A 19,843-nucleotide genomic window follows, 5' to 3' on the forward strand; every position below is an offset into this window, starting at 1 on the left:
ACAGGCAGTTCTCTTTTGTATAAATATTCAAATATGTTCATAGCAGACTGGCCCTGCAACACCTCCAGGGTCACCTCTGTCATTGCACAGGTGGAGTGCCTGAAGGAAAAGCTCCCATCAATCTCACAGGGAAAAGGAGGAGAAGAGCAGACAACCCAACTCAGTGAACAAATGAGAAGATGGGGACGATAAATAAACAGCAGCATTAGGTGGCACTGAAGTAAATCTTGCCAAGTGCTTTTGACAGCCATTGTGCTGGTGGCCAGTGAATGAATACAAACAAAGATATGAAAACAGAATTCATGTGGTACAACAGAAACAAAGCATGGGATGAGGAGAAAAATGTGCCTCATATACACAGCCCAAATCTATGTTGGAAATAACAACACCAGCGTTCACCCTGCATTGGTTTCCACCTTATTCACGTCCTTTGGGATAGACTTTTTCAGGAGAACGTTCTCATTTATTACAGGGGGAAAAGAAAAATCACATTGTGCATCTTTTTGAAGCTCTGTGTATATGGAACAGGAAAAATGAATCAGTGCTAATGGAGCAGAAAACTGGATGTTCCATTAGCACCCCCTCTGAAAGGTTCATTTTCATTGCATACTTCCACACTGGCTAAAAAATAACTTTGCTGTTGTTTACCACACAATAAATGTATCTTTCTCTTCCCCAAACCCCATTTTCCAAAGTACAAAATGGAATTGTACTTTGATTTTGTCATTAACCTGTCAGGACCTGCACACTTTGCAGTCCTCTCACCAGCCCTACACCTTCAAACTACAACAGCTTCCTGAATTGTGCCTATTTCTCAAAACAAAGTTAATTTATGATTTTATTATGCCAAGCTTTTTAAAAAATACTATTAAAAGCCCATCTGAATATCCATTAGAGCATTAATCAAGGAATTTAGCTCCCATAACTATGTTTTGCCTTTTGAAACAGATGGCAGTCCAGCATATTCTACAATGGGAGAACTAAGCATCCATGTAAATATATTATTTATTCATTTTTTATTTATTTACTTCATGTAAATTTATTTGCCTTATCCTTTCTACCTTTCCTCACTTCATGGAAGTAAAAACTTGGGATTTATGGATGGAACATGATCTCTATTGATCTCAGGCAGAGCTAAACCAGCAGTGAACTTACTTTAAGCACTTCATCTCTTACACATTCTCCCCCTGACATCTTGAAACAAAAAGAAAACAAGGCCTCAAAAGTGGGAATGGATGTTTTAAACTCCAAAAAACCTAAAGTTTCTAGGGACATCACTGTTGCAGCTAATGGCAAATTATCAGGAAAGATACATTAACAATATTACTGAAGAGAAAATATCCCATGGAAATAAATTAGCTTAAAATATTAGCTTTTTTTAAAAATCAAAGTTTAAATCTTGTTTTTTTTTTCTGTTTGTTCTTGCACCTGCTCCCTACTTACGGCTGGAAGGGGATGAAGTGCTGCTTGTCCTCATCATCAACCTTGCCGTTAATGATGTCGGTAACATCCATCACTGCAAAGACAAACCAAGGGCACTGAATGAACTCAGCAACGTGGGAAGAGGGAAACCCCTGGGGAACTGAAGCCACAGCGACTCAGAAGAGGGGTGGAATTATCAACTGTGGAATTTCAGAGTTGTCTATGGAATAACAGGGTGAAAATGAGCTTTGGAATCTCAGCTACACAAACCAAAGGTACAGGATACAGCAACCAGTCTGATGGGATTTGAACAACTCTGGGTTTATCCAGCCCCACAGCAGCTCCACCACCCCATTTCCATGGAAGGACTGAGGAGGAGATGGAGAGAGCACCCCAGAGGTACCTGCCACCCCGAAGGGCCTGCGCAGCCCCGACGTCAGCTTCCTGGTGTTGTTGTCCCGCAGCTCCATCCTGCCCACACGCACGATCTGACACACAAAACTGATCTTCTCCCTCTTCAGGTCCTTGCTGCCCAGGTCCTACAAACAGGAGTGACATCAGGCTGCTTTCTAATGGCTGAATTTCAAGTTCCATTTCAGCAGGCAGAGGCTTTGCTGCTCAGAATTTGCCTTTGCTGTGCAAGCCTCTAACAAAAAGTGCTCTCAGAGCTGAGCAGCTTTTGTAACAGTACTTCAACATCTTACTGGAGTTCTGTGCAAATTAATTCCTTAGGAGGTCAAACCATTTCTAGTAAGTTAAAAGTTCAAAAATTCACTTTGGTTTTTCCCAGGTGTTGAGAACATTTAGCAGCCACTTAGGAGAAATGTCTCCTGCAAGCCCCCAGGAGCACAGAATCATGGAACAGTTTGGGTTGGAAGGGATCTTCAAAATCATCTTATTCCCACCCCAGCAGTGAGCAGGGACACCTTCCACTGTCCCAGGGGGCTCCAACTTGGCCTTGGACACTTGCAGGGATCCAGGGGCAGCCACAGCTGCTCTGGGCACTTTGTGCCAGGGCCTGCCCACCCTCCCAGGGAACAATTCCTAATTCCCAATATCTCACCTAACCCTGCCTTCCAGCAGTAGCAGCCACTCCCCCTTGCCCTCCAGGCCCTCCCCAGCTCTGTTTCCCCCTGCAGGGGTGCCCCAGGCTGGTCCCACCCAGCCCATCCCCACCCCAGGGCAGCTGCCAGGCCCTGGGCAGGGCACACTCACGGTGAACACGGCCCTCAGGTTGTGCAGCCTGTCAATGTCCTTGGGGAGGCCACAGCTCGACCACCTCACCAGGTAGTTCTCACTGAAAAGAACAACATTTTGAAGACTTTTTGTTTAAACATAGAGCAACAGAAGCACAGAATGCTTTGGGCTGGAAGGGATCATGAAGAACATCCCATTCCATCCCCTGCCATGGCAGGGACACCTCCCACTGCCCCAGGCTGCTCCAAGTCCTGTCCAACCTGACCTTAGGCACTGCCAGGGATTGGGAGTCCACAACCTCTCTGGGAAACCCATGCCAGTGCCTCACCACCCTCCCAGGAAAGGATTTCTTCCTAATATCCCACCTAAATCCACCCTCTTTCAGCTTAAAGCCATTCCTCCATACCCTATCAATGACTGCCCTTTAACTTAAGCAGATAAAATCAACTTCAGAATTCACAGGAGACTTTTCAACCCAATTTCCTCATCCTAAGGAAACAAATATTGAGCAGGGAGCTGGCATTTCCCTTAGTGCACACAATTTTTATAAAGAAAGCAGCTCCTCAGCAACCAAGTGTGGCAATTCTGCAGCTCAGCAAGGGCACTGCTCTTGCAGGTGTGCTCACCTCTGAATTTCCACAAGCACAGCAAGACCCTGAAACGTGTCCCAAGTGAAGGGACCTGCCTCTGCTTTCCACAGAGATTTGACTTTGCTAAGCCCCAGAAGTCCCTCAGTACCACCCCTGAGTGAGCACAGATAAAAATGGCCCTGACCTGATGAATTTGGATTCCAGGGGGTCATACAGAGACATCAGCACTTCAGCATCTTCTCCTATTTTACACACGACATTTTTTAAATTTACAAATAAAGCAAATGAAGGAGTGGCAGCAAACTTGGCTTGTCTGTTGATATCAATATTCTGCTTCTGAGACTGCAATTGAAGAACAAAATCAAGTTTAACTTAGCCCAACAGACATCCAACTGCTATAAAACTTTGCTAAAACCTTCCAGAAAGAAGAGAAGGTTTCCATTGAGTGCCTGCTCCTGTGATCTTTTTTCTGTTAAGTTTTATGACAGATTTTCTGGATCTGTCTTGAAATGCTGCACCATAAGGAAAAAGTTAAAATAAAAAGGAAGAAAAGATGTCTTCACTTATTAAGGAGAGAGAAACAACTGGAGAAGAAACAGAGCCTCAAACATATCTGAAAAAAATCCAGCAATACACAATAAAAAGAAACAGGAAAGTTCTTCCTTTTAAAAATAAGGATTTTGAACTGCAAAGGTGCTGACAATTCAAGACTGAGAAGGGCTTTAAATTTGCCCCTTTTATTTCAACAACAAGTTTTTAGGATTGGCATAAAGAAGCCACACAAGAATGAAGATTTTAGTCTTTGTGATTCTCAAATAGAAACTCTGATGAAACCTACCTTACAAACCTCACACATGCACATCTGATATTAACCTACAAATGCAGCTGATTTATTCATACAGGTCTGAACCATAAATTCTACTAAAGCCTTTAAAGGATGAAAAAAATCCAGCCTAAGACAAAACTTCTTACAAAATTTTTAAGCCTGATAATTCTTCATAAACACATCAAATCCCTCATTACCAACGCTAAAAATAACAGTCATTCAATTAGTTTACAGCCTTGTGTTTCCCAGGGAAAAGCCACAGAGTCTCTCACTTTTTCCTCCTGCAGCCTCTCCTCCACTTGCTTGGAAGCGATTTCATGTGCTCTGAAAAGGCTGATGGTGCTGGTCTGCTCTGGGTCCAAAATGTTGCCATCTTCATCTCTAACCACCAGATCTAAATCCAGAATTCTAAACAAGACAGAAAACATGTTTGTGGATTAACAAGTGCTGAAAGGAATGCCTAAAAAGCACCTGCCAAATGTTTAACTTGCACACCTGACATGTGATGGAAAAGAAACTGAGACGTGCTAATGCAATTTAACATGTCAGCAACCTGGGGATCCAAGTCCCTTATTCCCACAGCACAGGGGGAAGGGATGGAAATGAAACAGCACAACAGCTGGGGAAGCAACTTCTTAAACAAATAGATTTGCCACAGACTTGGTCTCCTGCTCTGATTTATCCAAGAGCCTGAACAACCAAGTCCCAGCACACACAGGTCATGTCTCCCACTCCCAATTCATGTTTTACCCACACCCCACAAGATGAGGCAGAAGTTGTTTCCTTTTTGAAAGCAGAAGCCAGATCTCTGTCAGCAGGGTGTTAACATCCATAATTACCTTCTGCAGAGAGGAAGCTTTCTGCCACAATCAAACCCAGGCTCAGGAAAAAACTTTCACTTTTCTCCACATTTTCCAGCAGCACCAAGGGTTACAAAACCAGGTCCCTTCTCTAAGACTGCCTTTGTCACCTCCACCCCAACAAATGTGTCCTTATTTCCTTTTAACTCCATGGTCAGCTCTCCCAATGGAGCTGCTCTAACTTTAGAGTTGAAATATGTTTGATCAATGAGATTAAACCAAATTTTCTGTGTCTGATAAGTCACACAGGGGTTCATTATTCATCTGACAGTAAATTCCATTTGGGCATAACCTGTAAGGACTTGGAAACAGAGATATTTCCATGGACTTGGAGGATTCCTCACCCCTGGAAGTGTTAAACCCTTGAGTGGGTTCACCACCCAAACCTTTCCAATTAACTGCACTGCATTAATTGCAGGGGAGACAGATCACTCAAGCTGCAGGGTGGAGGCAGCAGATTTTGAAGCTCTGCTCTGGAGCTGGACCCAGACATCACAAAACTCTCCAGCATCCCCAGAACATCTCACTCCCAGCTGAATTTTCTGGTGAGAAAATGGTTTCATCATTGAAAGCAAACAGAAAAGCAGCCAAGGTTGTTTTCTTCCTCCCTACTACTGTTCCCTGGACAGCAGCCACAGCAGGAGAAACACCCACAGAGCACTGGAACTGCCAGAGCCCTTCCATGGGAGAAGCTCCTGGGCCAGGGGAAAAGCCCAGAAATTCAGGCAAAGTCTCATAACCCAGACTACAACACACCAATGTTTGCACAGGCTGTCAAAGGAGTCGAAGCAAACCCTCCTTTGATTAAATTCCTTTGTTTTAGCTTTAACTTGCAAATGATGCTTGGGAAAAAAATCTGATTTTTTTTCCTAAGTGTCCCAGTTACAGATATTTGCAACTGAACAAAAAAACAAGGCATTTTCACAACAAAATTACCTGACCCAATTTCAGAAAGATATTAAAAATACAGATTCATAAGGCCATTTTTGCTTCCTCAGTTTTTCTGACAATATGGTGCAAAACTTCTGTCTCTATTTACAGAAGGAAAAAAAAAAAACTTATTTACAAATCAGTGTTTCACAAGTCAGGAAAAGTTAGGACATGATTAGGACAGAAAACATTTAGAATTATTTGAGCTGGGACCTCAAAGGTGACCCAGTATTTATAAAGCAGATAATGAATTCATTCTGTCTGGATCCTAAAACCCCCATTCATGCTCCTTTTAGGCACAAGTGAAGGGTTTAGGGTTTTATTAGGAACATATGTTATCTTTCAGGGATGAGCATTTACTCAGAAGTTCACATTCACCTCCCTCTGCACTCCCCAGAGAACCTTCTGATCACTTAATTAGCCCATCAGAACATTACAAATACAAAGCACAGCACAAGATGTTCCACTGGATTTGAAGGCTGAGCATCTGGAGGTTATTCACAGCAACTTTCACCAACTCCTTGGGCAGATGGTGAAATCCAGTAGCCAAACAAATAATCCCAACAACATCTGGGTAATTGTCTGCAGAGGTACCACTGTCCATACCTCAGATTACAAGTGATAATTACTGACTGAATGCAGTCACTGATTATTTTTTAATTTTTTTTAATCACAGGTTTTGCTGATAAAGTACACAAGCAGAAATACTGCAAGTTTGGCAGTTCTTAAGGAATTCAACACAAATAAATGAAATGTGGTGACAGATTTGCATCACAAAGCATTGAAAGACTGGGTTGATACAAATTTTTTCACTCCCCAGGTGTGCAGGACAACAGAATCCCACACAATGGGCAGGACTGAAGGGAGCACTACAACATTTTGTCTCTCAGTATTCAAAACACTGCTCCCAATGATGAGGAGTAAGATTTGATTTCTTTTTTTTTGATCAAAATGCAAAATTATAATTGTACAGACAAGTTATAATCTAAAATTTGTATTTACAGAAATTGTCTTTAAACCCAGCCAACCATCTGGGGAGAAGAATACATCTGAATCACTGAAATACCCAACACATGCAACCTGCACTGCTTTTTGGGGCAATATTTCCTTCCCAACTTCCACTATCTTAGTGTTAAACAGTCTTTTCTTTTATGAAATCTCCCTGCTCATCTCGTGCCACCAGCTGGATGCTGTGGAAGGAGAGGAACCAAGAGCTAAATGGTGCTTCTGAGCCAAATCCTTCAACATCACATTACAGCTGAGTGACTCGAGGGCACAGGCAGCTGGTGGTGCTCACAGGGTGACAACTGTTTGTGCCACAGAAGCAAGTGGAGTTTAAAATTCTATTTTCATGCAGGCAATACTTGCACTTTTGAATTGGCCTTAAAAAATTACAGCTTCTTACCACTGTCAAATTGATGATACCATCAAGAGAGAGAGATGGATTCCACTTTACGTATTACACTTTAAAGATGCTGCCTCAACTTCAGTCTTTATCTTGCTGTAACAGAAGTGTGAATACACAAATATTTCATCTACAGCTCCAGGGGGAGAAGAAAGAATCCTCCAAGAACTCACTGACAGCTGATGTGTCTTACACTGGGCGATCAGGATTCAGGCAGAAAAACTGGGGAAATGCTGCTCACAAACCTGTTGCCATAATCAATTTTGGCAGTCACTTTCTTTTTCAGCTCCTTGAGCTCGTCTTGGGGCAGGGTCCCAGAGAGGATTTGGGATCTCCACTCGATCAGGTCGTAAATCATGTGCCGGACGCTGCGGAACATTTCCCTGTTGTCCTGCTGTTGTGGGGGGAAAATGGGGGAGAAATCAGGTTTGGAGGCTTGGGAACACACAGGATAAATTGCAATTATCAGTAGGAATTCAGAGGGTAAGTCTACAGCAGCTCTGGAATAGGAGCCTAACTTCCCACAGCACAGAACACTGAATATTCTGAGTGTTGCACTCAGCTTTAAGGAGCTAAATAGGTGTAAATGTTTGGGTTTATGTTATCTTAAAACTTGGGTCATGCTGTTTTCAGGCATCCAAGGGGAAAATGTCCTTTTATTGATTCCCAGTTTAGCTTTGCTCAGTGACCCTCTGCACTGAGCAGTACAGGAATGAAAATGGTGCATTTTAACAGCAAGAGGCTCAAGTTCTACAACATATGGGAGAATCCTTTCTGTCCCTGCTTAAACCTCCACAGCAACACTTGAAAATCCCTCACTGGGCACATCAGTGCCATACAAGTCCACAGGTAACTTCTAAAGGACAGTGAAACACCAGCAAAGACCTAAACTTGATAGGAAGTTAAATAACTCAAGTGTTTATGAAGCCTGGAACTGTGGATATTAAATACTGCCAGCAGCATATACAAACTTTCCTTGGCAACACTCAGCTAAGCTAGGAATAATTAAATAATTACAATAAAATTCTCCACTTGAAAAAAAAAAAAAAAACCAAGGAAAAACTGCAGAAGATGCAGGAAAAGAACATAATGACTCCAAGACTCTGGAAAAAGGATATCTAACTGTGAAACTTAAAGACTTCAGTCTGTTCAGATTATCCAAAGCTGGCTGGATTATAGTGGGAGAACCTTCACAGAGAGAAAATACCCATTATTAAAAGCTCTTTAATGCAGCAGAGAAAGACACAACAGGCACATATGGCTGGGAGCTAAATACAGACAAGCCCAAATGGGGAAGAGGTTCCTGATTTTTGAGGCTGCAGGGAATCATAAAGCAGAGAGATGGGAAACATTCCACATCCCCTGCTCTCTGCAAACAAAATCTGAACATCCATTCAAGATTCAAACACAAATTACAAACTGAATCAAGGCAAAAATGTGGCTTAATGGGTTTTGATATGCAAGATAGGGACAGCATGGAATATCCCCCAAGCCTGCAAACTGCCCAGTCTGAAACCAGTTACCTCCAGTAAACCAAACCTGCCCTGACTGCCCCAAAGTTATTAGCAAAGAATTGAAGTATTGTTTAACATGGAATCCTAGAAAGGAATGGTTTGGGAGAGACCTTAAAGCCAAACCAGTCCCACCCACAAATTGCACTGTCCCAGGCTGCTCCAAGCCCCAGCCCCACTTCCCCCCCTGGCAGTGCCCAAGGCCAGGTTGGATGGGCTTGGAGCACCCTGGAATGCTGGAAGGTGTCCCTGCCATGCCAGGGGGTGGCACTGGGTGGGATTTAAGGTCCCTCAAAACCAAAACCATGCTGGGATTCCAAGGGCAAAGCTGTTCCCAGTGCCCTCTTGAGCTTCTGTTCCTCCTCCTTTATTTCTGCCTTTATTTCTACTCATTCCCTGCTCCTCACCTCACAAACTCCCTGCTATTCCAGCTCCTTAAAGCTCTCTGTTTAACACATAATCTGTTTCTTTTCATAGAAGATATTATCCTTCATCTTCTATATTGCCACACTACATCACTTCCATTACACTCTTACTCCTAATCTTTATTTTCATGGGTGTGATTAAAAGCCACATTAGTCAGCACAAACGTCTTCATTACACTCGGTGTCTTCATTACACAGCTTGCACTTTTATGATACAAGATTTCAAACATATTTATGGGAAACAGAGACTGCATTAAAGCCTGCTTTAAATAAAGGAATTTCATGTTCCCATTATCTTGTTACAGTGACCTTGCACAATGAGAGCATCACAATGGGGGCCAGGTCCCTTAAATCCCACAGCAGGCCTTGCTTCACATCTGAACTGCACTTTTAAATAGAAATTTGAACTCTTGATCTTATTTATGTGCACTTTCACCTCTGGTTTTGTCACCTTCTCATCTGAGACACTATCAATAATTATCACTGCAAATTCCTAAGAATATATTCTTATGTGGTTGAAACATTAGCATATCAAAATAAACAAGGATGCAAATTAAGGTGCCAAAATTTGGGAACAATCAACTTTATGTAAAGGAATACTGAGAGGCTAAAGGCCTGCACTGATAATTTCACAAAGCTTTCAGTTTACACCCACAAATTCAACATTAAATACTCAATTATTTCATAACAGAGACTGGCAGCCTTAAGAAACAGCCTGAACACTATTTCTTTAATAAAATTACAACTTAAATTACTCCAAATCTGTATCTACCTTAAAAATAAAACACATATATAATGTTATATATCTATTATATGTTATGCATACATAACCTATATATTAGAATATGTATTAATTTTATGTACATATATTATAATATGTAAATATAAAATATTATATTTTCTATAAATAAAAGATACATATATATTATACATGTATTATATGTTCTGTGTATATATTATATATTAAGTATATATATTTTGTATGTTTTATATATGCTTTACATATGTTTTGTATATACTATATGTTATATAAGCTATATTTATATGTTTATATATTCTATATATTTAATATATATTTTTTATATATAAACTATATTTATATGTTTATATACTCTGTATATTTTATATATATATATGTTTTATATATATATAACATAACAGAATCTACACAAAAAAGGGATTGTAACTGCTCTTCAAACTATTGCTAGATAAAGGTAACACTCTAAAAAGAACCTGATTCTGCACAAGAAAATAAAGAGATTTGAGAAAACAGGCAAGAGATTTGTGCTTTAACAAGCACAAAAACCTACTGAGATTTGTGCTTTAGCAGAGATGATGCTACATGGATTTTCAGCACTGAAAGTAACTTTAGAACAACAACAGAAGGGAAAATTCATTAAGAATTCCTTCATAAACAGCAGTTCCTTCCCATTTCTCCTGTACCTTTCCCAGCACTACTTTTCCCATCAAACCCTCCCAGTGTGAAGGTTTTGCTGAGCTTTGCTCACCACATAGAGCTGTCTCCAGATGATGGACCATTCCCTCAGCGTGGTGGTGACCTCCTGGATCAGGGGCAGCTCGTTGGGGATCACAGTCTCGTGTTGGCTGAAGAGGAAGAGTTGAAAAAGAGGCTGAATTAAGCAGCAGCTTCAGTGGGAATGAAGAACCACAGAATTGTTAAGGTTTGAAAGGAGCTTTAAGGTCACTGAGCACCACCATGGTCAGCACTAAGCCATGTCCCCAGTGCCACACCCACTCAATTTCTCAGCAATTGCAGGAATGGTGACACCACCACTGCACAGAGCAGGCTCTCCTGTAGATATTTTTATGCTGGTTTTTCATCTAAACCACCTGATCTAGAATAATTCCTGAGGAAGAACTGCTCATTTCCAAAGGGAACGGAGTAGAAGTGGCTTGGAATTAGCATCACTTGTTGTAAATTTATAAGCAAAAATAAGATGTTATCAGATATTGAAGCACACCAGTAAAATCACCCCACATAGAAGGTATTTGGATGTGCTCAGATTATGGAATTATGGAATGGTTCAGGTTGGAAGGGATCAAAGATGATCTTGGACTGATGTCTTGTGCAGGCTGCCCTAGAACAGAGGCTGGACAGAGCTCCAGAATAAAGCAGGGATTGATTCACAGCATCTCCTCCATGGATGCACCTTGGGCAGCACCAGAGCCCAGCCAGGGCTGCACCCAAGATGAACCAAAATGGCCCCAAAATGCACGGCCGGGCACGGGCTCTGTCCCTGGGATCAGCTCTGCTCCATTTGCACCTTGCAGTTCATTGTCCCATTCCAGCTTTAGCCCTGCAGTCCCACCCTGCTTGTTTTTCTCTCTGCAGCCCACGGGGTTTGTGCTCCTGGGCTGAGATTTGGGTCATTTGTCCTTGGTGCCCAGCTGGAGCAGGAATTGTTTTGTGTCCCTGCTCTGTGCACAGAGCTCAGCATCCCTGATGTGAGCCCAGCCCCACACACTAAAGCAGCACAGAATGTGAAACATTGAAAAGTTAAACCTGAGGCATCATTTCCCCCTGCCATGGGCAGGGGCACCTCCCACTGTCCCCAGGTGCTCCAACCTCAGTGTCCAGCCTGGCCCGAGACATTTCCAGGGATCCATCCAGGGGCAGCCACAGCTGCTCTGGGCACCTTGTGCCAGGGCCTGCCCACTCTCACAGAGAATTATTCCTAATTCCCAATATCCCATCCATCCCTGTCCTCCTTCAGTTTAAGGCCATCCCCTCTCATCCTATCCCTCCACACCTTTCAGAATTTTCCCAGCCTCTCCTCATTTCCACACTCCCAAGGATATCAATGCACACCTCACTACAACACTCATTACTGACTGATTTATTTTACAAGAAACAACCAAGATAAAAAACAGCTGAGCCCAACCTGCAAGGCCACCATACTGCTCTTTGATTTTTTTTTTTTCAAAATACAGGTCTCACAATGAAAAACAAGGGTTCAATTCCTTACCACGAAGTTTCTGTGTAATTTGTTTTAAAATGAGGTGCCATGAAGGTAAGAAACACCAGCAAATCTTTGAATATTGCAGAAGTAGGGTACTTAAAGGCAGTTTTGCAATCAGCAAGGAAGATGTCATTATGCAGCAATCTCATGATTAGTAGTTTGATCATTTACATATTTAACAGAGTATAAAAATAAATCAGGCACAAAGGAATAAAACATTTTAATCCTGTTTCAGTCCATTTCATACCTGGGTAATGATTTATTAATTTCACTCCACCTCCTTTTTCCTCTGGATTTGGTTGGGGTTTTTTTCCTGGTTTTAAATCAACTTTTACACTCATGTTAGATACTTCTACCGGCATGCCCAGCAAAGCTGATTTGATACAAAAAGATCTGAAGAGCTGCTGAACAACAAATACAGCTCAAACCACTGCACACAGCAGGGAAAGGAGCAGGAAAAACACAAAATAACTTCTCACTGAGGCAGAAAACTACATGGAAACAAGTGTAAGCTACTTGGAAATGCATTGAAATGATGTGGATAAAGCAGGAAAAAGGAGTTTTGTTCTTTTCAAACCCAACTTACCCTTTGCCTTCAACGATTGCTTCCTTGAGATGGATATAGGAGGCAGGGAATATGCCCTTGGAGAGGGAGGGAGAGGAAAAAAATGTGTTATTTAACCAGCTGCACACAACAGATTGTGTTTATTACCTAAAATATGCCAAAACACTGCTGGGTGTGCAGAGCCATTCACATCCCCGAGCATCAGAACAGTTGTGTTTGGGACTTTTTTAATATATATTGAATTTCTGCATTGCCTGTCCTGTCAAGATCTTATTGCAACCTTACAGCTTCTCTGAAAAAATACTCTAAATTTATCAAGATGCCAGAAATAAAAGAATATTGTTAAAATAATCCAAGTCAAGCTGATAAAGCAAATTCCACCATCCACTCTTCAAGGCAGGAGCTCAGTTTTCTGATCATCTGGGAATGCAATAATAGAAATTCTTGGGAAGCCACCAGGGGAAACAGAGCATGGGCATGTGAATTTTTACCCCAGTTTAAAAATATTTTAAAATAACTAAATTTAGTGGCAGCCAGACAAATGCAGCAACACGTGGAATTAATGTAAGGCAAGAAAAATTTCTAATTGCTTTTCAGACTGTAAAAAGCACATTCATGAAATATGGTTTCTAAGAAATTCATTGTGTTCATACACACAAAAAAAAGGAAGGCAGGTACAAAAATAGAATAAAAACCCAGCCTGGTAAGAAAATGGGTGGGATGAACCACCAAACTCCGTATTTTTAGACAAGGAAGCATCTAAAAACACACCTTTGGAGGAAAACATGGCATTTGCAGTGTTTCAGTGAAAAAAAGCAGCAAACCCTGAAGTTAAATTTTGTTTAATTACTACTATGAAGTAAAAGGCTCCAAAAATAAAACACGATGCTACAACCAGTATTTGTGCGGTTTCCCCTCAGAAAAGCTGCTGTAAGTGCAGCCCCTGGTGCACACGGGAATTCCAGTGCAGGAGGAGCCTCCTCCCCTCTCCAAAGGGAACAACTGAAAACTCCCGAGGTCAGGGAGCTGCATTTCTCCAGGAATTCAGAATTTAACAGAAGCAGTGTCAGCCTCTGAACAGAGCAAGGAGAACATCAAGATCTGAACTTTTCACTGAGGAAAAGTTTGGTGCAGCAGTTACTGCATAAAAAAAGATGATGCATATCAAGAGTTAGTGACTGATTTACCTTTAAAGTGCAAAAACTGGGATGACAGAAATATAAAATAGTCTGGCTTGGTAGGGACCTTAAATCCCATCCAGTGCCAGCCCTGCCATGGCAGGGACACCTCCCCTGTCTGTCCCAGGTGCTCCAGCCTGGCCTTGGCACTGCCAGGGATGCAGGGACAGCCAAACTGCTCTGGGGCTGCTTCTCCACAGCAGCTGTGGCTGCCCCTGGATCCCTGGCAGTGCCCAAGGGTGGACACTGGGGCTGGGAGCACCTGGGACAGTGAAGTGTCCATGCCATGGCAGGAGTGGCACTGGGTGGGATTTAAGGCCTTTTCCAGACTGAAACATTTACTTTGATTCCAGGAATTCCATCCCAGCCCTTCTTAAACCTCCCAGGGAACAATTCCTTCCCAATATCCCATCTAAACCTCCCCTCCTCCAGCTTAAAGCCATTCCTCCTTGTCCTGTCCCTCCATCCCTTGTCCCAAATCTCTCTCCATCTTTCCTGCAGCTCTTTCAGGCACTGTAAGGTGACCACAATGAGGTCACCTCAAAGTTTCCCTTCTCCAGGCTGAGCAACCCCAGCTCTCCCAGCACAGCTGCTCCATCCCTGGGATCATCCTGTGCCTGCTCTGGGCTCTCTCCAGCAGCTCCACGTCCTCCCTTTGGAGCCCAGAGCTGGATATGCCACTCACCTTTCAGGCCTTGCTAAAATCAGTTTTTATTAACTTGAAAAATCCCCGCTGACCAGAGGCTGAGGACACAGAGCAGCAGGGACCAGTGCACACCTGGGATCCAGCTCCATCCCACCCACACATCCAGAGCCAAAATCCATCTTATTCCAAGAGAAAAATGAGGATCACACTCTGGCAACACTCACCTTCTTGGATTTCTTCCGTAGTGTATAACCCCTGTACCAACCTGGGAGAGACAAAAGGGGAAAAGCATTAAAAAGTTCATTTAGGGCACCTCCCAGCTGCTCCTCCCCAGCTCAGCAGCACCCTGAGGTGGTTTCTGATCATGCTTCAGCTCTGCACATCCCACCTCAATTTCAATTTTCCACAGGCTTAATAAATATCCTGGATAAAACAAATCATCCTGGAAGGTGCCAAATCAGAGTGATAATGGAGAGAAGTACATGACAGAGGTGGTGGTTCACATGATGTCTTTAATTGCTGTGCATTTAATTTTAATTACTGATTCACCAATACAAACAAAACCAATTTAAGAGCATTAACTTGAAAAAAATTTACTCAGAGGCTACTTCCATTTCAAACCCACTTAAATTCCCCAAATCCAAGTCTTCAGCTGTTAGCAACCTCACCAGGGAACAGGAATACCTGGGAATTTAGGAGTCACATATCAAAATACAAAAGCAAGGAGCCCTTTTGGAGAAGTGAGCCTGGATGCAGCATCCACCCCTCCAGCCTGGCAAAGAAGGGTTTGCACAGCACAGCATCCCTGTGGAGGGGAGGATGAGGAGATCACAAAGCAGATGGGGAATAAAAACTGCAGTCCCAGTCCTGGGAACCGGGAGAAACTTCCATGGAACCAACACATGCTGATAAATTCATTACACACAATGTGGAGCCAGAAATCCAAATTAAAGGCTGAGGTACGGGGGGTTTTTCAGTCTGCTCTCCTGCAGCACAAGCCCAAGGGATTCATCACCTCCTCCCCTGCAGCTCTTGGGGCTGGGTTAGCACCACCTCAAAAATCTCAGATTTGTAACCACCACACTTCACCTCCCAACAGAGGCACCACAGCCTCACATCCCACACTCCCACTGCTTCCCAAGAACACCAAACTGCTGCTGAAATCAGCACTCCCAGCCTTGGCCAGGTGCAAAGGAGCCAAAGCATTTCTGCCTGTGTTCCCTCCACTGCCTCAAACCTGTTCACAGACTCCAATCCTAATAAAAAATGGAATTCCCACAGTTTCAGACGAATAAAGCAACATTTTGAAGTCCTGCAGTTCAAACTGCTGAACAACAGAACTGTGATCAGATGCACTGCACAAACTGGAGAACAAACAATCATTATTCCTCTCCTGTGCTGCCTCAGGACATCCTGTGCAATAAAAGCCCTGTGGCACAGACAGCTCCCCGTGGATGAACCTCTCCTTCCTGGAGTTCTGCAGCCAGAGCTGCCGGGATCTTGGAGAAGAGAGCAGCCCAAACCTGCCTTGGAGAACTGGCTGCACTGCTGCTGCTGCAGGGCTGCTGCTGCGGCCAGGCAGGTCCCACCAGGCTCCTCCTGGAGCTGTGAGGGAGCCCAGGGCGCCCCTGCAGCTCCCACTGGGGCAGCTGGGGACACTGGGGCTGCCCAACAAGGGGCTCAGATGGGGACAGGGTCACTCAAAGGGTGAGGCCACCTCTAAACAACTCCCCAAAAACATGGGAGAGCTGGGGAGGGCTCACCTGGAGAGGAGAAGGCTCCAGGGAGAGCTCAGAGCTCACCATGGATGTGAGACTGAGCCCTTCCAACTCCTCATCTCTCTTTGCAGAGACCCCAGCTGAGCAAGGATTTCCCATGAGTTTTTCTTGGCAATGCGGATTCAGAGAGGAAAAAACCCCAAAAACCAAGCTTCTACCACTTCAAAGCCTTCAGAGCCTTCCAGGGCCTGGAGGGGCTCCAGGAGAGCTGGAGAGGGACTGGGAACAAAGGATGGAGGGACAGCACACAGGGAATGGCTTTAAGCTGACAAGGGGTGGATTTAGACGGGATATTGGGAAGGAATTTCTCCCTGGGAGGATGAGGAAGGGATGGGATGGAATTCCCAGAGCAGCTGTGGCTGCCCCTGGATCCCTGGCAGTGCCCAGCTTGGAAATTGGGACATCCTGGGACAGTGGGAGGTGTCCCTGCCATGGCAGGGGTGGCACTGGGTGGATTTAAGGTCCCTTCCAGCCCAAAGCATTGGAGGATTCCAGGAATTCCTTCCCTGGGAAGGAGGGGATGCCCTGGCACAGGCTGTGGACTCCTCATCCCTGGACCAGACCAGACCTTGCCCTTAGGAAATCTGGCACCAAACAGCTGGAGCTGTGCATCCATGGAAATGCTCAACTAAGAGGACACCAATGAAATAATAACCAATGAAATATTTCTGTCTGTCAAAGCTGCAAAAGACACTCAAGAATTTGCTGTGGTTACCCCCAAACAATGCATCCATTCTGACAGTTCCACTGCATTCACAAACAAAAAAACTGCAACAAAAGCGAAACTTTCCCATAATATCAAGAATAACTTCTGTGAAAATCCCTGTTTGGGAAGCCAAACCCCCTTCTCACTAGAGCAGCACTAGAAATTAATTGATGCTCCAACAGTTAATCTTGGTCTTGAGGTTGATTTTCTGTTACATTTCCCAGCAATTCCCCTTAATCAGCCACATTTATTGATCGTACGGTTCCATTTGCACATTCCATCAAATAATGTCAAGAAACAGAATTAAAACAAAGATGCAGAAAGTGTTAACCCAGAATGTGGCAAATACTTGGGTTTTAGGGTATCTGCTACAAAAGGCAATCCTCCTCTCCTGCAGAGCAGGATATTTGGGAATTCCGAGGGCTTTCCTGTTTGGCTTCTCCTCTAAGGCTCAGATTAGGACAGAGAAAGTTTTCTAACTGAAAAATAAACTAAAATACTTCCTAAAAGAAAAAAAATTATTTTCAATATTAATTTGTCTAGAAAGTCATCTCATCTTTACTTTGGTTCCTGGAAGAACACAAATTTAGTATTTAATAATGAAATGTGTACATTTATTTTCAATCCCCTCACTCCCATAAAAACAGAGGAATTTTCACCAAGACTGAAACTTTACAGGATCCACACACTGAATTCTTTCTACAGAATTTTTCTGCATTTTAGAGGGGAAAAAAAATTCCACAATTAGAATTTAAAATCTCAAAACTTTAATAATAAACACAAATTCCAAAATAAGTTCTACTCATGAGCAAAAGTAAATATTATTTTAAACACAGGAGAAAAGTTCAACTCAAATTAATTCCAGTACATGGCAGCAACAGATATCCTACATTTGTCCTAAAATCAGATCTTGCAGACCTGAGACTGAGCCCTTCCAGGTCCTCATCTCTCTTCGTCAGAGACCCCAACTGAGCAAGGATTTCCCATGAGTTTTCTTTGCAATGCAGATTCAGAGGAAAAAAACCCAAAAATTAATTTCTACCATTTCCAAGCCCATAGACAGAGACCAGTCTTCAAAACTACTCTCAATTTAGGAATTATTGCAGAAAACTAATTTAAAATAGTATCTAATTTATTGTAGATTGGGAGGAGATGGATACTCAGGATGGGAGGAGCAGATGTGGACTCCAACAGGTACCCATGAAAAAAGCCAACTGCTTTTCCCACAGGGAAAAGGGGCAGGAAAGGCAAAATCCTCACAAAAAAGGCTTTACTGACTCTCCCAACAACTCATCTGTCCCAGGATTATTTAATTTAGAAGGTTTTCCTTCGGATGGGCCCATTCCCAGCTCAGTCTGGCACACCCCTGGGAATCTGTAGGGTACAAAACCTCCCAGGGGCACAATCCACAGCAATTTTATCCAGGGAAAGCAGGAGATGAAATAACTCAAACAATCCCCTGATCTTGGCAGCTCTGAACACAAGAGAAGAGTTACAGCATCACTTAAATGTCTGTCTTAGGTTTGGTTGTTGTGGTTTGGTGATGGTTTTGTAGGAATTGAAATGTTGAGAGTTCTTTTGAGAGGCTCAGAGAGAGGTTTGGTCTCAGTTTGTTGTAGTTTAGGAGAGTTTTTTGAGATTTTGTTAGAAATTTAGAGAAGTAACATTACAGTTTTTCTTAATAAATTAAAAAGTAAAAGTTGATTATTTGTAAGTATTAAAACAGGTTTAGATAATTGTGGTCTGTTGTGTTCGATATATTCTGTTGATCTATTGAACTGAGGATATTAAGAGCTTTTGTAGACTTGTCATCCTTTGTTTTTGCTTGATTTGTAGGAGTTTTTTTTAAGTTTCCCCATCTCAGTTGGGAATGAGCAATCAGAGCTTGGGAGAACAGGAATTTGCATTTCTTTCACCATGAACTCATCCCATGTGCTCCAAACCCTGAGAGGGTGAAGGTTTTCCTCTATTTCCAGCCCATCCCCACTGTCCCATTTATTTGGGAACAGTCAGCATTTATTAGGGTTTCAGCATCTGATAGGACTGCAGCATTTAATAGGGTTTCACATTCCCTGCTCAGTTTCTCCCACATTCATTAAATAAATCTATTTTTATATAGAAGTACAAAGCTGTGCAATATTTGAATCACTCCATTTGCATTTAAAATCTCTGCATTATTAGGGGTTTATTAAAGCATGCAACATCAGATAGTGGAAAGATTGCTTTGCTCAGAGTCAAACTTGGCATTGCAGCAGCAAACTGAGCTCCAAGAAAAGGCCAGCCCAGGAATAATGAGAAAACTCAAAAATTCCACTTCAAGTGATGATCAACTCTTGCTGAAATAGCATTGTTTGTTTCAGTAAATGGAACATTTAAAAAAATCCAATTAATCCATTAACTAAAATAAATTTATCACCCAGATCAATGTCTAGAGAAGCAAATTAAATCAATATATTAAAGTAAATCATGCGTCCACAAGACAATGTTACACACTATTTTAAACACACACATCAGTTCTGTGTGCCCCACACCTCTCCAAACTGCAGCAAATTCCAACTCAAGGATATAATGGAAGTTTTATTTTGCTTGCTTTAAGAGCTGAAAACGTTGTGACAATTTCCACATCATGTTGATTATCAAACTCAGCATTGGATCAGGGAGGAAAGGTTTTGGTAAAGGTGATGTTTGTAGAGTTTCACATCAAAGAGGCACCTGGAAAAGGCTGAAATCACCAACACAGGCACCCAGAAGGGACACAAATAACTCAAGACCCAGGTGACTTCCAAATTCAGATTAAACTTCTTGTAGCAGCAGGTTCTTTTG

At 42.6% G+C, this 19,843-nt stretch overlaps 1 protein-coding gene across 2 annotated transcripts in view; it reads right to left on the reverse strand.

Moving 5' to 3' along the window:
- Positions 1-19,843, reverse strand: part of DOCK1 (dedicator of cytokinesis 1) — a 278,470-nt gene that overhangs the window by 234,932 nt on the left and 23,695 nt on the right. For both annotated transcript variants that reach the window (XM_059476562.1, XM_059476560.1), the window contains exons 3-11: positions 14,761-14,801; positions 12,734-12,789; positions 10,675-10,771; positions 7,476-7,624; positions 4,308-4,443; positions 3,394-3,551; positions 2,638-2,719; positions 1,826-1,961; positions 1,444-1,516 (exon numbers count right to left, since the gene is read on the reverse strand). In XM_059476562.1, coding sequence (XP_059332545.1) covers positions 1,444-1,516; positions 1,826-1,961; positions 2,638-2,719; positions 3,394-3,551; positions 4,308-4,443; positions 7,476-7,624; positions 10,675-10,771; positions 12,734-12,789; positions 14,761-14,801 — 928 coding nt within the window. The remainder of the gene's footprint in view (positions 1-1,443; positions 1,517-1,825; positions 1,962-2,637; positions 2,720-3,393; positions 3,552-4,307; positions 4,444-7,475; positions 7,625-10,674; positions 10,772-12,733; positions 12,790-14,760; positions 14,802-19,843) is intronic.

The sequence above is a fragment of the Ammospiza nelsoni genome, chromosome 8 (genome assembly GCF_027579445.1).
Source record: "Ammospiza nelsoni isolate bAmmNel1 chromosome 8, bAmmNel1.pri, whole genome shotgun sequence".
In the NCBI taxonomy this organism is placed as follows: Eukaryota; Metazoa; Chordata; class Aves; order Passeriformes; family Passerellidae; genus Ammospiza; species Ammospiza nelsoni.